Source organism: Capricornis sumatraensis, chromosome 1 (assembly GCF_032405125.1).
Source record: "Capricornis sumatraensis isolate serow.1 chromosome 1, serow.2, whole genome shotgun sequence".
Classification (NCBI taxonomy): domain Eukaryota; kingdom Metazoa; phylum Chordata; class Mammalia; order Artiodactyla; family Bovidae; genus Capricornis; species Capricornis sumatraensis.
The window spans coordinates 240,939,632-240,959,220 of NC_091069.1; the positions used below are offsets into that span (position 1 = coordinate 240,939,632).

Consider the following 19,589-nt stretch of genomic DNA (forward strand, 5'->3'; position numbering starts at 1 on the left):
CTCCTAAGGAGAGCGGAGGTCGCTGGCCGGGGAGGGGCGCAGAGAGTCCAGGAGGCCGGGGCGGCCAGGTCCACAGCGCCGCCTTCCCGGAGGAAGGCGGGGGCGGGGAGGAGGGCGCTGGAGGAGGCGGAGAGCGGAGGAGGGCGGCGCGCTACGAGGTTATTTGTGGTTCGCTTTGATCCCGAGGGGGAACCTGAAACTCTCACATTCCTGGCATAGCAGCCGCCTCCGGCGCGGGCCGACCCTGGGGCTGCGCGCTGGGGCTAAGCCGCCAGAACGTCGGCGCCTCTGCCGAGAGCACACCTCTGCCGCCAAGCTGAGCTGAGCCGGGCCGGGCCGGGCCGTCGGATTTGACCGCTCGGAGCACTCGCTGGCCGCAGCGGTAAGAAAGGCCTCTTGGCGCTTTGGGGAGCGCACGGGGCTGCAGAGACGCGCTCCAGCCCAGCCTTTTCCGGGAGAGGGAGCAGAAGCGGAGCGGACCCTGAGTCCTCCAGGAGCGGTGCGCCTTTGCCCGCAACCGGCGGGGCGAGGGCAGCTCCGTCCTGGGGCGCCTTACAGGTCCCCTGGGAGCTCTCGCAGGCGGCGGGGGTCCGCTGGGGCTGAAGGAGGGGACAGCCCGTGGGCAGATAGGAGTGGGTGTCTGGGCGCACGGATCTGGGAAGGAGGCGCCGCTTGGAGCTCAAGTTGCAGGGCCCGGGGGCTAATTTGGTTCGGGGGTGGGGGTTACAGGTGTCTTTCCTCCCTAACTAGCCCAAGAATTCCTCTTTGTCTTCCTTGGAAAATCCTCTCCGGAGCCACGGTCTGGCTCTCACTTAGAAAGAATGCAGCCTGCCGTCCAGCCCGGTGACGTCAGCGCTGGGGCATTTGGAAAACAAAGAGGGCTCGGGAGTGAGGGGGGAGGCGGATCCACGACGCTTAAAGACCTCTCCGGACCACGGCTACCGTCGTCCGCTCCAGGCGCTGCGGCGGCCGCAGGGTGCTCGTCGTCTGCCAGGAGTCCGGGTAGGGCGGGATCCCTGGCTGGGGTGCGATCTGACTTAAAGACCCTCGCTTTGGTTCCTTGGGCCACAGTGAGCCAAGGTAAAGGCCGGAGTTGTGTGGTTGCTTCGAAGCGGGTGTTTCAGAGAGCCCAGCGCGCTAGCGCAGCAGGGGTGCACGATCCGGGTCGCGGGCGCGGATTTTAGTAACAGCTTAGCTGTGTCCATCTGAGAGATTTGACTGAGACAAACAAGTAATGAAAGGCGCGGGAAGTGCTCCCTGCTCCCAGGCACACTGTTGGGGGAGGAGGAGGGCTGGAATCTGTCCGGAAAACTGCATTCTCCGGTTCTCGGCTGGAGTCAGCCCAGACAGTGTTTAACTTAGGAAATGCCCAGTGGATGAAACGCTAGGGCGAATTGATTCCTGTTTGTTTTGCCTCAGGTAACTCTAGAGTCTTGCATCTTCTGTGTGTGTGCGCGCGCGCCCCGTATATGTGTGTGCCCCCTGTGTGTATGTGTGCGCCCCCTGTGTGTATGTGTGTGGGGGGGGGATGGGGTAGGGGGGATGATGTGGTCCCGGGGAAATCTGAACACCGAGATGTCCTCTAGACCTCTCTCTCTCTCCCCAGTTCTGGGCAGCTGGGGGGAGGGAGTGGGTTGGGAATGGCTGCTCTGCCAGCCAGCCAAGCCCTAACTGGAGCCGGGCATTGGGGCTAGCTCTGTGGCAAAGGAGGGGCCACATTCCTCCCACTGTCCTCCTGTATACACAGGACCTGTGGAGGTGTGGGTTTTGTTTGGTCTTCCCTGAATCCCAGTTTGGAGGTTTGTGTTGGAGAAGGCTGGGGAAAGGAATCCAGGTGAGGCGGGCAGCCTTCCAGGCCATGAGCCACTGGGAGCACAGACTCAGAAGGGAACACCTTCCTCAGAAGACAATCTCCCTGCAGAGTCACCAGCCCCGGGTGCCTGCAGCTCCCGCACTCCTTCAGTCAACTGAAGCAGTCTTACCCATGTAGAGATGCTGAGTGCCCATCCCCTCGTACCTAGAGGACCAGCAGGCACTTCCAAGGAGCCAGTGTGTGTGTGGCTGGGGTGGTGATCATAAAATCAGAGACACCGTGCCAGCCTTTCTTTTTCCTGGAGCACGTGTGCGCTCACTGTCAGTGCACAGACTGTGTGCCTGGCCCACAAACCTTGATGGGCGGCACCTTTTTGCCTCCTTTTGCAAAACCACTCTTGGTGTAGTCTGTCTCATCTTTCATCCCTTATTCACCGATCCAGATGCATTTTCTCCTTCCTGTTCACCTTGCAGAGTGACTGCCAAGGTCACCCCATGACAGAGAGGGCTCTGCAGGGTAAAGGGTTATGAGTTAGCTGTGCCAAGGCCATGGTTCAAGCATGCTTCATGCTGTGGGGGCTGTTTGCCTAGGGCTTCTACCGGGCTGGTGTGTGCATGCATGCATGCTCAATTGTGTCCAGTTCTTTGCAACCCTGTGGACTGTAGCCCACCAGGCTCCTCTGTCCCTGGGATTTTTCAGGCAAGAATACTGGAGTGGGTTGCCATTTCCTACTCCGGGGAATCTTCCTAACTCAGGAATCCATCCCATGTCTCTTGTGTCTCCTGCATTAGCAGGTAGATTCTTTACCACATCTACTGGGCGGGACTCATGCTTTATCACCTGTGATAAAGCAGAGGTGGTGCAGGGGTAAAATATCTGCCTGCTAATGCAGGAGACACAAGAGCCTAGTGTTTAAAGCTGAACTAGGCCTGCCCTGGACTTTCTCATCAGGCTCTCTGATGGGAAGCTGACTACAGGAGCCTAAGGTTCCTGGTGTCTAGGTTCCTGGTATCTCTAGGCACAGTAAGCCTCCATGAATATGATTATAATGGCAGTCCTTTGCCAAGGATTTACAGCTCACTGGGAGCTCAATAGCCATTGCCTCTTGATTCTCAACTCCATGAAGCTAGCATTATTTCCCTGTTTCTGATGGAGAAACTGAGGCTCAGAAGTTAGGTGACTTGCCTTAATCAGCAGGTGGCAGCATTGGCAGTCTGACGGGCATGTGTGCCCCTTCATCAGACAGTAATGGAAAGTCCCCACTTTTCCCATGTGCTCCCACTGAGTGCTCTTCTTTTTCTCCTCCTCAGGTGCTCTGGGGCCAGGTGCCACTGGCCTTTGTCCAGGTGGGTGTGTGCAAGCCCAGGGAGCATGAGGACGCTGGAAGACTCCTCAGGTACGGTCCTGCACCGCCTCATCCAGGAACAGCTGCGCTATGGCAACCTGACTGAGACCCGCACACTGCTGGCCATCCAGCAACAGGCCCTGCGCGGTGGGGCCGGGGCTGGGGGCACAGGAAGCCCCCAGGCCCCCATGGAGATCATGGCACCAGAGGACAGTCAGGTGCTGCAGCAGGCCACGAGGCAGGAACCCCAGGGCCAGGAGCACCAGGGCACCGAGACCCACCTGGCAGAGAACGGCCTCTACCGCCTGTGCCCGCAGCCTGGCAAGGGCGAGGAGCTGCCCACCTATGAGGAGGCCAAAGCCCACTCACAGTACTATGCCTCCCAGCAGGCGGGGCCCTGGCCACACGTGGGGGACCGGGATCCCCGCGGGCCCCCGGGAGGCAGCCGGAGGCAGGATGAGGCCCTGCGCGAGCTGAGGCACGGGCACGTGCGCTCCCTGAGCGAGCGACTCCTGCAGCTGTCCCTGGAGAGGAACGGGGCCCGCACCCCCAGCCACATGAGTGCCTCTCACAGCTTCCCCCAGCTGGCCCGCAACCAGCAGGGCCCCCTAGCCAGGGGCGCCCCCACTGCCGAGGGCCCGGAGCCGCGAGGACCTCCACCTCAGTACCCACACGTCATGCTAGCTCACGAGACCACCTCTGCCGTCACTGACCCGCGGTACCGTGCCCGTGGCAGTCCACACTTCCAGCATGCGGAAGTCAGGTAACTGCCCACCTCGGTCTTCAGGCTCTTGGCTTCCTTCCAGTGTAGTTTTCCCAGGGTGAAGAGCCTCCAGGAGGCTGGTGAGCTCCAGAGGAAGGCTGATGATACCCTCTCCCTCCCAAGATGGGAGCTAATGCTGGAAGGAAAGAGGGATTTGGCCAGGGTCACATGAGAACTTAGCAGCATCCCTTGCTTTAATTCCGAGACAGACACCATTGCCTAATTGGCTGTAGCCTTCAAGTAACTAGGGTTCTCAGGGGCTGTCAGTTAGAGCAGGGAGCTAAAGGGTAGATTTCAGAAAGAACTTGCAAGGACTAGAGTTGGGAATCTTTCCCAAGTTAAGTGGGAAGAAGGTGGGACCTCCTCTGGAAGCTTCTAGAAACAGAAGAAGTCTTTTCTTCCTTGCTGTCCATGATTTTTGGGAGGCATTCCTAAGTGGGGGCAAGAAAGAAAGGACCAGATGGCCTCCGTAGAGATCTCTCCTCCCCTACACAGGGGCGGGAGCTGCCCTGGAACTGCCATTCATTTCCGTTCATGTTCTGTGTGGTCCATGGGGCAGGAGCCTGGGAGAAGGTTCTTGTTCCAGAAGCCCCTTTATGTGGAGGCTCCAGAGTAGCTGCGGGGGAGGGAAGGGGTGTGGGGGGGGGGGTGGAGGGGACTCAGCTTTTAATTCTGAGAGCAAAGGGAAGCCTTTAGAGGATGTGATTTGGCGTCCCTTTTCAAAAAGGTTCCTCTGTTTCTTGTAGAGAATGGATTCTAGGGGCATGAATGGAAGCAGGGATTCCCAGGAGGGGCAGGAAGCCCAGAGAGTTTCCAGAAATAAGGTTGCTAGAAATGAGGCTCTCGTTTGGCCCAGGACCTTCTCCTGAGAAGCTGGCACACGCCCTTTTCACACGCCCTTAATTCCCCCCCACCCCCCACCCCCCACACAGGGGTCCAGGAAACCCCGGTGGAGGGGCCTGAAGGCTTGCAGACCCCCTTCCTCTGGTGTCCCAAGGTTCAAGTCTGGTTTTGTTCGTGCCTGCTGAGTCCTCATTTAGTCACCTGCTTTGCCACGGTGCAACGTTGCCCGGGAAAGATGCCTTTCTCTGCTCTCGAGAAATGAGTGACGTGATGGCTCTGGAATGGAGGCGCCAGAGGACTGAGCCTGTGGGGTTTTGCCAGCCTCAAGGCCCCCCTGCCTTACCTCCCTTCTCAGGGCTTGGTCCTAGAAGAGTTTCAGAAGCTGAGTCGTGGTTTCTTCTTTGGACCATGCTCACTGAGCCCTGTCAGGAAAAGATAATGTCGTGGAAAGGAAGTCGACTGTTTGCTGGAGAACAAAAAAAGTGGGGGAGTGGGGGGTGGGGAGCAAGTGTGAAGGAAAGGAGGCTCCATTCTCTCGGAGAGCCCAGTCATCCCCAAAGAATGCCATTTGTGTCTGCCTGGCCGGGAGCAGGGGAGCGGGTTGGAGGGAGCCACATTCAGCAGCGCAGGGGGAGATCGTACACTCCAGTGGGGTACCCTCTCAGCCCTCACTGGAAGCTCTACCTTGGACAGGAAAAGAAATACATCTGCCAGCTTCTCCTTCAGCTAATCTGGTGAAGATTGTTTGCTGGGAACTGGCGGTGGGACTTAGCCTTGGGTCTAAGAAGAGCAGGGGAGCTCGAGTCTGGAAGGGGAAGGATGAGGGCACAGGCAGGCATGGGTTCTGAGGGGATGGATTCATCTGCAGCTTCTGGGACTTGGGAAAGCTCCTGGTGAAACTGAGGCAGTCTAATTCTCTTACATCGGAGCCACAGGGCCCCAGAAAAGCTGTGTGACCCCACATGCTTGACGGTGGGACCTTGAGGGTGAAGACCTTGACACGGGACCCCAGTATCAGAGGCCAGGAGAACACTGTCCCTAACCTCAGGCTATTGTAATAGTCCACAGGTGGTCCCTTCACCCTGGATAATCCACTGTTCGGGTCACATTTACTCTCTGAGCAGAGAGTAGGCTGTGGTCTCCACGAGAAGAGACAGAGAGTAGGCTGTCACTGTGGAGATGCCCACTGCAGGCCCAGCACTCTGCCAGGCAGATGTGACCTGACAACCTGCCTGAGGCTAGAGACTCTCACCCTCCGGACTGAGCATGGGCCCATGCACCATGGCCTCAAACACTGGAGCCAGAATTTGAATGCTTGATCTGTCAGACTGGAGCCCAGACTCAGCCTGACATCTGTCTCACCACTCTAACCTTAGCCACAGTCTTCTAAAAATGTTTCTTCAAGGGGTGACGGGACTCAAAATAGGAGGGAGAAGAAGCGAGTGTGCTGCGTGGGCAGGTGTGCATGGAGGGCCTGACACCAGCAGTGAGAACAGACACAGGGTAGCTGCTGGGGCCCAGGGGCCTGGAAGGTTGTGAGTTTCAGTCATGATGAGTGACCTCCAGATTCAAAAAGAGCTGCCTATGGCTGGGACTATTCAGGCTGATCCCCAAGGCCTGGACCACAGGAGGCTGGGCATGAAATAAGTGTGCTGATGGTAATGCCCTGCAGCCCTGCTTCCCTGGCCCTTGAGGGTCTTGGGGACACCATGTGGAAAGGCCTTGCCTAGAGGTTACTGCCTAATGCTGCAGGAAAGCTGTCTGCCTGGGAGGGCTAGGGCAATTCTTTGTGGCTCCGTGGTCTCTGAGGACCGTCCCTTCTGTCCCCCAGGATCCTGCAGGCCCAGGTGCCCCCTGTGTTCCTCTCGCAGCAGCAGCAGCAGTACCAATACTTGCAGCAGCCTCAGGAGCGCCACCCGCCCCCACACCTGGCCGCCCTCAGCCCTCCTGGGGTGGAGGGCCCGGCAAGCACCCAGGCCTCTTTGGCCACCTCAGGCGGTGCCCACCTGGCCCAGATGGAGACTGTGCTAAGGGAGAACGCCAGGCTGCAGAGAGACAATGAGAGATTGCAGAGGGAGCTGGAAAGCACGGTGGAGAAGGCTGGCCGCATTGAGAAGGTAAGCCCTGCTGAGGCCTCAGAGAAGCAGCAGGGGGCAATAAGGGAACCCCAACAGGGCTGACCAGGGAGGGGGCTGTCAGAAGGGAGGCAGAGGAGTCTAAAAGCTGGTCTGGCTGGGCTTCTCAGCTGCCCCTGGGGGACCCCCCCTGCCCACCATCCCTCCTGCACCCTTTCCTGGCTGACTCCAGACAGCTGGGGAGCAGCCGGCAGAGCAGGCCCAGAGCACAAGCAGTTGCTGCCCAGTGGTGGTTAGAAAGAGCCCATTCACCGACTCGATCATGGTCGCACCCTTTCCCTGCACACGCCCCCTCCCGTGGACACCTCCCACAGAGAGCCCTTTGTATCCCCCACACAACAGCAAGTCTGTTCCAGGCCAGCCCTGGTCACAGAGAAAGCCCCTCCTCTTGGCAAAAAACGAGCGACTTATTGGAATCACGGGCCAGCTGGGAGCACGTGCAGAACCTGCCCGCTGCCAAGTGGGTGGGGCATCCGGGGCCAGGCTGGCCCTGTTGGGGGATGGCTGGAGAGGCACATACTCCAGGCAGCTCAGGCTGGATCCGGTGCTGAGTTCTGAGTGAAGGGGCACCAGCTGTGCACTCAGCCTTAGCAGGTAGCCTTAGGCTTTCTGTGACTGTGCGTGGTCTCCAAGATAGGTCCACCCCCACAGACCCCAGTTGGAGCCTCAGTGCCTGATCCTGGTCCATTGTGCTCAAATTTCTCACTAGAAGCCAAAGAAAAGGAAAATGCTTCTTTCTGGACACAAGGCACCAGGGAGCTGCCCTCAGTCACCCTGGATGCAGCTCCTTCCAGAGAACGTGGCCTTGTGTTCACTCAGCACCTTGGGACAGTTGAAGGGACCCTGGCTTGCCTGTTCCAGCAGTCTGGTCCCTCTCTGGAGGCCACAGGCTGCAGCCTGTCCCTCTCAGGCTAGGTGGGTTTCTGCTGTGGCTTTGTCTCTACTCTCTCACTCTTTCTGATGGAGAGTCAGCAATCAACCCTGGCCTAAGGAGGGGACCTTGATCCCATTGCCACCCTGGGAGCTCTCCCCTTCCTTCAGCTCTGCTCTCTGCCTCTTGCAGCTGGAGAGCGAAATCCAACGGCTCTCCGAGGCCCACGAGAGCCTAACAAGGGCCTCTTCCAAGCGAGAGGCCCTGGAGAAGACCATGCGGAACAAGATGGACAGTGAGATGAGGCGGCTGCAGGACTTCAACCGGGATCTTAGAGGTGAGGACCGCTCACACAGGTGGAGGGACAGGGACCACCTATGGACAGCTTGATTCCACTGTTCTAGGACATCATTCAGAATCTCTTGCCTCTGCGAAAACAGTACAAATCAATTCAAAGGGGACTCGGCTGAGACTCCTTGGGGGCCACCTCGATAGATGCTTGTCTCTGTGTTCTAGACCTTGGGGCCCCTCCTGGAGCTCTCCCCCATGTGGCCCAGGGTGACCCGGGGCTTCCCTATGAGCCCACCCCCAGCTTGGAGAATGTAGCCTGACAGACAGTTCCCTGGGGAGGGGTGCACCTCGGCAGGCAGCTTCACCTGCACTCAAACCTTTTTCCTTAAAGCGTCTTTTCTTCATTTGAAACAGAAAGATTAGAATCTGCAAACCGCCGCCTGGCAAGCAAGACGCAGGAGGCCCAGGCAGGCAGTCAGGACATGGTGGCCAAGCTGCTGGCTCAGAGTAAGTAGGGGACCCACTCAGGAGCCCAAGCAGAGGTGTGGCTGGTGGAACCAGGAGAGCTCCTCTTGAGGGAGGGTTGGCCTCCTCTGCCAAAGCAGGGCTTGGAGTGTGGGTTTACTGAATGCCCACTATGCACCCATCACTGGACTGGACTCGGGAGGGGCGGCTTCCCAAGGGGAGCAGGATCTGGTTCCCTGTGTACTGGGAAGATCAGGGGTAGAGGGACAGCTGGGGAGGTGTGCTGAGCGTCAGTTCGGTGTCCTCTAGAAGCAGTTGAGGAGAGCCGAGCACTCTGGAAACAGGTGGGATGAGAAAGAAGGAAGAGTCTGAGTCTCCCAGGGCGTGGACGTGTGGAAAGCTGGGGAGCATGGTGAGGCTGGGCCATAACAAGTGTTGGCACCAGCCAAAAATGGAGCTCACGAACACCGCAGCCTAAAGAAGGAGGTCAGGAGGGATCCCCTAAAAAGGATAGTCAAAGGCTTCTTGAAGAGCGGATGAGTTCATTGTTGACTGGCACATGCAGTCACTCATTTGTTCCCTAGCGCAGCCATGCTGAGCCCCTGGCAGGTGTGCAGCAGAGAGGGAACAGGCCAGGAAGGGGCCAGCACAAGGTCATGAGAGGTAGGGAGCTTGAAGAAGGAGCAGGGTCCTCCCACCATGGATTCCAAGGAACAAGCATGGCCTGGCCCTGGAGGCCAGCGATGGGGGGGGCAGTCCCCAGCACCCTGAGAGAGAGGTTTTGTGGGGTGGCAGGTGAAGCACCAGCAGGATAGCTCCAGTGGAGGTGGAAGCAGTTTGAAGGAAGGGGGGACAAAGGAAGCCACCAACTCAATAGTAGGAAGAAGCTGTAGCCATCAGAGAGGCAGTTATTGATAAGCTCCTCCTTTATGCTCTTACTGCCTGCTATAGTGATATTTGAGCGTTTGCAAAGGAGTGCACTGGGGCAGCTGATGTCTGAACAAGGATGCCTTCTATGAAGGAGGAACCCCTCCAAAAGCTTACTGAGCTTAAGCTAGATGGTTGGGGGTGTCTGGAAGCAGAGAGGCAGCTTGAAGACTGAGCTCTGGCTAGCAGCACCTACCTCCTTTCAAGCAGGGCTCAGGCCTGGACAGGGTGGCCCCCAAAGGGAATGGGGGAATGCAACACTGAAGGGCTGAGGGTTGAGGGTGGGCAGGAGGAGATGACTGAAGGCCTCTGGGAGGGAGGGGATGGTGGTAAAGGCTGGGGGGTGGGGATAGCCCTGGGGGGTCTCATCATTGTCCAGAGAGGATGGGTTGCTGGAAAGGAGCAGAATGGGGCCAGGCTTTGCCAAAGAAAGGAAGTCACGGCGGGTTCCTGGGAGCAGGCGGGGGAGGGGCCCGGGGCTGGCCAGCCTGGAGGCGTTTCCGCTCCCTGGGGAGTGGGGCTGTTCTTGGCTCCCGCCTGGAGCCATTAATCTCGAAGCGGCGGGTGACCTGGATGCCGGGCATTCCTGAGCCCGGGCTGTTCCGCTGCGCGCGCCTCCCCCTCCCCCCGCACTCCTGACTGCGCCCCGCCCGCCACGCTGGGAGGAGCGACTGTGGGACAAAGGGACTGGGACTTGCTGGTGGGGCCTCCCTTCCCCCATGGAAGGCCTCTTGCTCCCTCCACTGCTCCCCAGCCCACGGCCCCCCTCTGTGTCTCTCGAATCTGCTCCCACCCCAGCCTGGAGACAGCGGCACCCTCCCCCCAGAGTTTTATCCTGGTGGCTGGGGATGGCCAAGGTCTCAAGCCTCCGAGCTCTACCAGGGTCTTCAAAGTGTTAGTTGTTCAGTCGCTTACGACTATTTGTGATCCCATAGACTGTAGCTGGCCAGGCTCCTCTGTCCATGGGATTTCCCAGGCAAGAATAATGGAGTGAATTGCCATTCCCTTCTCCAGGGCACCTTCCTGACCCAGGGATCAAACCTGAGTCTCCTGCATTTTAGGCTGATTCTTTACTATCCAAACCACGAGGGAAGCCACCAGGGTATTAGAGGTGTGCAAGGCAGCAGGAACCTTCTGGAAGCCAAAGGCTGGGCCCTTGGTACCGACCCCAAGGGCTGAGGAAAGCCAAACTACCCTTCCTTGCTCCTGACATCCAGAAGCAAGAATCCTCAGGGAAAGTGTCTGTGGTTGAGCTCACCTGTTTTCCAGAGTCAGCGCTAGTAGCAGACTGTGGCCCCGATCACCTGTGCTATCTGCTTTCCTAGTAGGCAAGCAGTACAGACTCCCAGCTCTGGTCAGGCCCTGCCCACCCTGGGCATCTGGCCGTGAGTCCTGAGGCCTGGTTCTCCCAGCCGAGTCCCCTTTGAGCAGTTTCTTCTCACCCGAACCTCAGATTCTGAGGCTGTAAGATGGGACCATTTATGACTGGGATGAGCTGCCAGCCTCCGGCTAACTCTATAAGCTGTCCATTTCTGTGAAGCCTCCCAGGGCAGGGCCATTGTCTCTGGGTCCAAAGTCCCAGTCCCCATTCAGGTGTCAGGCCAGCTCAGGATGAGAGGCCCAGTGTTACTGAGTTTCGCCAACTTTTCCCTTCACCCCAAAGAATGAGGTGGGCCTGGGCCCAGCCTTCGAAAATTCAGAGTGAACCAGAGCTGACCTGGGTGGCCTGTGTCCTCTTTCTCTGCCCCAGGGCCTTGTGTAATTCTTTTCTGTTCCAGAGTCTATACTGTCCTATCTGATAGGTATTTAGCCACACGTGGCCCAAAGATTTAAATTAATTAAAATGAAGTAAAATGAAAAATTTGACTCCTCCCTGGCACTAGCCACATTGCAAGTGCTCACTGGCCACATGTGCCCAGTGGCTGCTGCCCTGCTTGGCACAGCGTAGAGCAAGTCCATTACAGCAGAAAATTCCACTCTGCTGTGACAGTGCTGCTCTAGAGTCCATCAGGCAGGCCCCATGACAGGTCCCCCTCTGCCTTCCAGCAAGGCAGGCAGCCTGCACACTAGGGGTGGGGTGGGGTGCCTGGTTTCACAGAATAAGCTCTGAGGCCTCTTGAGTACGAGGGCCTCACGCCATAGCCAAGCAGCCTGGTTCTTCAGAGGCAGGCTAACTTCGATCCCCACCTGGTGGCACCATTCACCTCCTATGATTCTTCCTCTTGAAGGTGGGGATCCCAGATCCCAGACTGTCATTGGAGGCTTCAGGGGAATAAGATGTGTAGATGCCTGACTCCTGGGGCAGCACACGGTGCTTCTCCCCCTTGGATGATGACCACGTGACAGTCCACCTGAGCCTGTTTTCTCATCTGCAGATGGGCACCGCGGTTCCTGCCTGCCCAGTCTCTAGTATCACCATGAGGCTAGAGGGAAGTTGTGAATGTGTTTTGGAGGTGTGACACCCAGCACAGGCGGACAGTGTCTCTTGCTCTCTCCCGGCAAGGCCACGTCCTAGCAGAGAAGCAGTGTGGCCCAGTTATCACTGCAAGGGTCCTGGTCTGACATTCCCATTTGCTCAGGCCTTAACCTAAACTTCAGTTTCCTGGCCCATACAACGGGGTTAATAAGGGTACCTAACTCCTGTGTTACTGAGAAGATGCAATCAAGCTTGAGCAGCGGTCAGCACAGAGCGTGGCATGTGGTGGGTGCTCTGTGGGGCAGCGAGGGAGCTGCCGCCCCTGACCGGGCCCCTCCCTCTCTCGCTGCAGGCTATGAGCAGCAGCAGGAGCAGGAGCAGCTAGAGCGGGAGATGGCACTGCTGCGCGGAGCCATCGAGGACCAGCGGCGGCGGGCCGAGCTGCTGGAGCAGGCCCTGAGCAACGCACAGGGCCGCGCGGCAAGAGCTGAAGAGGAGCTACGGAGGAAGCAGGCCTACGTGGAGAAGGTGGAGCGGCTACAGCAGGCCCTGGGGCAGCTGCAGGCTGCCTGCGAGAAGCGTGAGCAGCTGGAGCTACGTCTGCGGACGCGCCTGGAGCAGGAACTCAAGGCCCTTCGTGCACAGCAGGTGAGCTGGGAAGACCCCAGGAGCCCCTGTTGAGATCCAGGCCAAGCCCTCTTGGAAAGTTAGGACCACCTGGGCCAACCTTACAGAAGTCCCCTCCTGGCCCATCAGTCTCAGCAGAAGCCTTGCCCCTTGACCATGTGCCGACCTCAGGGACTCGAGCCTTGGGCCTCTATCCTCAGCAGCAGCTAGGATTGGCACCCTTGGTCTCTGGAGAAAGTCTCTCAGGAGCTGCAGTGGAGGGGACTGCTGCTGCTGCTGCTGCGTCACTTCAGTTGTGTCCAACTCTGTGCGACCCCATAGACGGCAGCCCACCAGGCTCCCCCGTCCCTGGGATTCTCCAGGCAAGAACACTGGAGTGGGTTGCCATTTCCTTCTCCAATGCATGAAAGTGAAAAGTGAAAGTGAGGTCGCTCAGTTGTGTCCAACTCTTAGCGACCCCGTGGACTGCAGCCTATCAGGCTCCTCTGTCCATGGGATTTTCCAGGCAAGAGTGCTGGAGTGGGGACTAGCCAGCTCTTATATGTCTCCCCAAGATCGGAGGTGGGGAAGATAGTCACTCAGATCCTGGGCCTTTATCCTCGCTTTGGACTGTGTAAACAGCTCTCGTGTTTATAGACCAGATGGAGTCCTATCTCCACCCCTAGCCTCACCCTTCCCACAGAGGCAGGGTGACCAGAGTTCCTGGATTGCCGGGGTCTGTCCTGTTTACAACAGTTCTCCTGTGTGATTAAGTCACCCCTTCCCCAGTTTGGAGGGCAGTGTATATGGTCACTATGCCAAAGCAAACCCAATCTCCTCTGCACCCTTGGCCACAGGATTTGGGGCAAGGCTGTGGGGCCCTGTGGCTCCCCTCTGTCTCCAGCTGGAAGCAGGCTGTGCAGAGTGCGTGGTGCCAGCTGACCAAGCCCTGGCCTCAGATTCCTCACGTGGCAGTGAGGACCTGCAGCCAACACACCCCACCCTCCACCCCTGACCACGGTACCCCTCTCTCTGCAGAGACAGGCAGGCCCCCCCGGAGGTGGCGGTGGCAGTGGTGGGACCCCGGAGCTCAGTGCACTGCGGCTGTCGGAGCAGTTGCGGGAGAAGGAGGAGCAGGTGCTGGCGCTGGAAGCTGACATGACCAAGTGGGAACAGAAGTACTTGGAGGAACGTGCCATGAGGCAGTTCGCCATGGATGCGGCCGCCACGGCCGCCGCCCAGCGCGACACCACTCTCATCCGGCACTCGCCCCAGCCCTCGCCCAGCAGCAGCTTCAACGAGGGCCTGCTCACCGGCGGCCACAGGCATCAGGAGATGGAAAGCAGGTTGGACACTGCAGGCCGGGTACCTGGGGCAGGGGGTAGGGGTAGGGTGGGATTTGTCCAGCCCTTGCCTGGGCCTTAGGTCTTCCCTGGTAGCTCAGACGGGTAAGAGTCTGCCTGCAGTGCAGGAGACTGGGGTTCAGTCCCTGGGTTGGAAAGATCCCCTGGAGAAAGAAGGAAATGGCAAGCCGCTTCGGTATTCTGGCCTAGAGAATTCTATGGACAGAAGAGCCTGGCGGGCTACAGTCCATAGGGTCACAGGTCAGACACGACTGAGCGACTTCATTTCTTTTCTTTGCCTGGTCTTTAATCCATGATAAACACCCCTCACTCCGCCCAGCCTAACAATCCCTCCTACTTCTGAGCTGACCCCCTGCTTTAGGCCCAGCTGGCATTACAGGCTATTCTTTCTCAGAGGTGCCAACCAAGTTGTTGGTCTGCCCAAGAGACTCCACTCATGGATGATACCCGAGGCTTCAGGCCTCTACCTGCACCCTCACTCCCACCATGTAAATCAGAGAATTAGACTTTCCTACCCTACATGCCAGGTACCACCCCAGAACAAATGTGGCCTAGGCCCCTGGCCTGTGGGGAGCTGGTATTTTCTCTCGAGAGACAAATCAGAGGCCCCACAGGATTTCCATTCGACCTCTTCCTGGCTCAAAAATACAAGCAGTCGACTTAGCTCCCTTGATCAACAGCCCTGGGGATGGCCCTCTAGGACAGGGTTTGTGCCACTACCGTCATCAGATGAACCCAGAACCTATCTCTGGGTTTGCTGGTGTGGGAACGGCCCAGCCCCTCAGGCACTGGTAGTTTTCAAAGCATCCCATTGCAGAGCTCTGATGGCACTTCTGAAGGCCCCATCCTGGCCCCTGCTGCAAGGCCAGGAGAGCCCAGCCTGGCTTTAAGGAAAGCTTTCCCTCCAACTTCCACAAGGCGGGGAGGGCGGAAGCCACAGGATCTGTGGGTCTGAAGATGTAAACATGGCCTCTCACCCCTCAGGTTAAAGGTGCTCCATGCTCAGATCCTGGAGAAGGATGCCGTGATCAAGGTCCTTCAGCAGCGCTCCAGGAAAGACCCTGGCAAGGTCACCCCAGGCTCCCTGAGGCCTGCCAAGTCGGTGCCATCTATCTTCGTGGCTGCAGCAGTGGGGACCCAGGGCTGGCAAGGACACTCCTCCGGCGAGCAGCAGGTGGATACCTCTGCCCAGCTGGCTGCAGGTGAGAGGAGATGGGTGGGCAACAGAGGCTAGGTTGTGCTCAGGCCTTTCCTTCCAGAACTGAAGTTCGGAGGAGCTAGGGGTCCCAACTCCTCACCCAGGGGAGCCGGCTTACACTCTGGCTCTAGTGACCTTGCAGCCCGCAGCTGTCCCCTGGTGTGACAAGGCAGGCTGAAGCCCCTGTCTCTGGAAATTCCACCACCCTGGCCCCAGCCACTCACCATCAAAGTTAAAATAAGCTTCCCCTGCAGAGGTGCCTTCTGGGCCAGCACTTCCACTTTTCCTCCTAAGCAGACACCACAGAAATCCAGGAATCCTTACTGTTTTAAGATTTAATCTACAACCTTTTAAGAAAGCTTCTTCCGCTCCAAGCTTCTGGAACCCAATCCTGTGTGGAAACAGGAGTGTAATCAAAGTTCTTGCAAATCAACAGCAACTAGCATCCCCAGGAGGTTAGTTAGGGTATTCTTCATGGGGGCTACATACTGTGGACAGGGCAGTAACTGAAACTCCTGCCTTCCTAGCAGACAGGGCCCCGCTGGAGGAGCCTGTGGCTGTGGCTCCCCTTGCTGCCCACGCCAAACATGGGAGCAGGGATGGGAGCACCCAGACTGATGGCCCCCCGGACAGCCTGGAGCCTGACAGCCTTTTGGGGTGCAGCAGTGGCCAGAGAACAGCCTCACTGGGTAAGTCACCCCCAACTTTTGTGGGGGGCTGAGGGCACCCTGGGGTGTGAATCCCACCCCGACTCATTGCCCACACTCCACGGGGAGCCCTACACAGGGAGGGTGAGCAGAATGTGGGACCCACCTCAGTAGCGGGGAGAGATATGGGAATAGGGGAACTGGAAACCCTAATTACAAACAGATCTACCTGGGAAGCCCTTTTATCTCCTCTTAAGAAGTCTTCCTTACATCTTTAATGGCCAATCTGAACATTTAAGATCGTGGACCTTGGCACTCCCAAGTTAGAAGACTTTGTTTTAAGACTCCCAAGTTAGAAGACTTTGTTTTAAGAGTCCCGGAAGGAGAAATTTGAGAAGATGCCCTTGAATGTGTTTGCTCTCTTTCACAGTAGCCTTTGCATAGTTGCCTGTGCCTCACCGGCTCAGAAAACCACAGGCACGAAAAGAATGTGGCAGCCTCCCTCCCTCAGGGCTCTCCACCCTCCCTCCAAGCCCTCCAACCAGTTCCTAGTTATAAACATTTGTATCTTCCACTCTGGAGGCTGATGGTCTGGATGGAGAGCTGGGAGGGAGCAGAGCTCTGTGACTGGTTGGCCAAGTTATGGGGACCTGGGCAGCTGAGGTGGGAAAAGTTGGTGAAGACAGAGCCTATCTTTAAAATGTTACCCGATTTAAAAGAGCAGCCTAGTAACCCTCGTTGCCATGTGCCTGGGCTCTTATCTCTCCAGATTCTGTTGCTACGTCCAGAGTCCAAGACTTTTCTGACATGGTGGAGATACTGATCTGAAGGAGGTGGTGCCGTGGGGACTCTGAACCATTTCCTGCTGCCCTCTGCCACACAGCCGTTCCAGCAGGATGCTGCATGGGAGAGGGGAGCTGTGAGCACCCGTCCCCACAGAAGACCCTGTTTCTTAGCCCCATGCTCCTCCTGGGCCCACGCAGCATGAGGCCTGGACCTTTACCTGGCTTGCTGCCAGGGTAGCAGTTGAAAGCTCAGAAGGGAGTAGTGTACCCACACTGGGCACTCGGGCAGGGAGGGAGGGGATGTGTTGATTTGGTGGCTGATTTCCAAGGATGGCTGCCCATGGACTCCAGGTGGACTGGTTTAATAGGCCTGGCTCAGTGTGGTCCCTCCAACTCCATCTGCCCCTCAGCTCCTCACTGCCTCCTGGGCATCACCCGGACTTGAATCTTGGCGGCCTATTGAGCGTGTTAGTCCTGCAGAGGCCGCAGCGTCACCCGTACTGTGGAGAGGACTGGGCTGTGCCGTGCAGTTTGTACATAATTCCCTTTCTTGTGAAATAGAAGATTGAAGTGGGCTGCTTCAGATTCACCCCCTCATTCCATGCTCCCAGCCCTGCTGCCTCGGTTCCTCCCAGCTATCTCCCCTTCTCAAGTCCTTGGTCCATGGATTTTGTTACTGCTTCATCCACGGGATATTGGCTTCTTAATCCCCATCTTGAGCCCTGTTTGAAATGCCCAAGGGACCTACCACCAGCCTCTTGAAATGGCTCCACAGCTCCTGTCCCTGGGACAGCTTGTCAGTTTGGCTATGAACCCTGAGCTAGATGAAGTCTGCCACCACACAGGTCTGCCATGGTGGGCTTCCCAGCACCAGTTCTCTGAAAGGAAACTGGAGAGATGGCCTTGTTCTCATCAGAGTCTTTGTTCCCCCTGGAGGCACTGGGAGAGGGAGATAGGCTGGTGAAAACTAGTCTATGAGCTGTAAGACGTGACTCAAATGGTCCTCTGAATGGAGCCCCCGTCACAGCATGGCGCCCTGAGGCTGGCTCCTCAAGCCGCCAGTGCGCAGCACCCTGAAATAGGGCCAGCGCTTGGGAACTGGAGTGAGGTGTCCGATGGCAGCCTGCCAGTAGCAGTGACTTTTATTTCTGGTCTTAAAGAGTCTCCCAACTCAGCCCCATGAGTGACTGGTGGGTTTTAGTGGTTTGTCTCGGCTGTTTTTAGTTCTCCGTGAGTCTTTGTTTTTGTTTTTCTTTTACTGTTTTTAGGTTTTTGTATGTGTTATTTTATTCCTATGGTTCCTCAAGTTTTCTTTTTAAACATTCGCATTTGCTGGACAATTGCATATTTTTTTAAATCCCCCTACCCCTCTGTAAAACTGAAAAATGCATTTGGTTCATGTGCATTGTTTACAAAACAAAAAGAAAAAAAGAGAGAAAAAGGCAAAAAAATATTGTGAAAGAAAAAAAAACAACTTAATATATTTTGGATTAATATTTGGTATTTCTTTTTAAAGTATTTTTTTGTGCTGTGAACATTTTCTGCCAAAGACCATGATGTGTGTCTGTATGTTTAAGTTATCGTGAATATTTAAAATGTAAACATGGCTGTTTTGTTATGCCACCCTGTACTAGGATTGCTGCTGCATTCCACTGGGTATAACAGTATTTTAATAAAAAAAAAATTTTTTTTTAATTAAAAGCACTGTGTTTGTACAAGTGAGAGACTGCACTGAGGGGTAAAGGAGAGAGGGAAGGAACTTTGGGAGGGGGCCTCCCATGTATAGTCCCGACCGCTCTCAACAGCGAGCTGCACCCCAACTTGTCCACCCTATGCTCCTGGGCGCCTTGGTTCTTAAACACTGACCAGAGTATGTCCATAAGCCACCAGCTCGGTAACTGCTGTCTCTCATAGGAGAAGAGTGAAGGGTGCTGGTTTCCATTTTCTGGTAGTGGGAAACCTTGGGGCATGGCAGGTCCCTCCTTAATTGCAAAGCTTGGAGGACACACAGTGTAATCTCTTCGAGGATCCAAAATTCCTGTAAATTTTGTGAGGCTGCATGAAGAGGAGGGTTAGAATGAGGATGTGATTGGCTTTCCACTTTCCAGAGAACATTTCTCTCAATCTGGGAGGGTCCGGCAGAGGGGCAGCCTCCTCAGATAGCTTTGTCCTAAACAGCTTTGTTTGGCAACATGCTGTGGTTACTCCACAGTAGGCCAAGGTGTCCGAAGGTGGCTTTATCCTTCCCTCCCCCTACCCAGCACAGAGTCCTTGTCTGGGACCATTGGAGAGACAGGGTTCTTCGCTGAGTATACACTGGCAGAGGGTCTTCATGTGCTTGACATAGTTCTGGGCACTGCCTCCTTCCCAAGCTGTGGCATCACCACTCCTGCCCCAGGCCCAGCAAAGCATACCACTCCAATCCACAAAAGAAAACCATCCTTGTATCAGAAACAAAGCCCCTGCCTCTGTGGGCCGGTTGGCACACTAAGGTTCCCCACCAGGATGTGGGCTGGCAGGCAGTGGGCAGCCAAACAGGCCAGTGATGGGAAGAGTCACTGCCATGCCCATGAGTGAAGTATTTTTAGGGTAGGTGTAGGGACTCGGCAGCCATGTTGTTTTGGGTTGTTTGTTTTTTTTTTAAATTGGAGTATAATTGCTTTACAATGTTGTACTAGTTTCTGCCATACAACATGAATCAGCTATTAGTTCACTTTAGTTCAGTTCAGTTTAGTTCAGTTCAGTCGCTCAGTTGTGTCCAACTCTTTGCGACCCCATGGACTGCAGCATGCCAGGCTTTCCTGTCTACCGACTCCCGGAGCTTGCTCAAACTCAATGTCTGTCGACTTTGTGATGCCATCCAGCCATCTCATCCTCTGTCATCCCCTTCTGCCTTCAGTCTTTCCCAGCATAGGGTCTTTTCCAATGACTCAGTCCTTCGCATCAGGTGGCCAAAGTATTGGAGCTTCAGCATCAGTCTTTCTGATGAATATTTAGGACTGATTTCCTTTAGGATCAACTGGATTGATCTCCTTGCTGTCCAAGGGACTCTCAAGAATCTTCTGCACCACAGTTCAAAAAGCATCAATTCTTAGGTGCTCAGCTTTCTTTATCATCCAA

At 56.4% G+C, this 19,589-nt stretch overlaps 1 protein-coding gene across 2 annotated transcripts; it reads left to right on the forward strand.

Moving 5' to 3' along the window:
* The first annotated feature begins 220 nt into the window (after positions 1–220).
* On the forward strand, positions 221–18,083 carry AMOTL2 (angiomotin like 2). Of its 2 annotated transcripts, none has more exons than XM_068967664.1 (10): positions 221–382; positions 3,124–3,921; positions 6,596–6,881; positions 7,963–8,107; positions 8,476–8,568; positions 12,222–12,517; positions 13,514–13,821; positions 14,824–15,041; positions 15,565–15,726; positions 16,454–18,083. In XM_068967664.1, exons 2-10 carry the CDS (start codon positions 3,185–3,187, stop codon positions 16,510–16,512), a joined length of 2,304 nt encoding a protein of 767 aa, XP_068823765.1. In that variant the 5' UTR covers positions 221–382; positions 3,124–3,184; the 3' UTR covers positions 16,513–18,083. The 2 variants fall into 2 exon arrangements, with proteins under 2 accessions (XP_068823765.1, XP_068823774.1); XM_068967673.1 differs by having other exon boundaries at positions 15,568–15,726.
* The last annotated feature ends 1,506 nt before the right edge of the window (positions 18,084–19,589 follow it).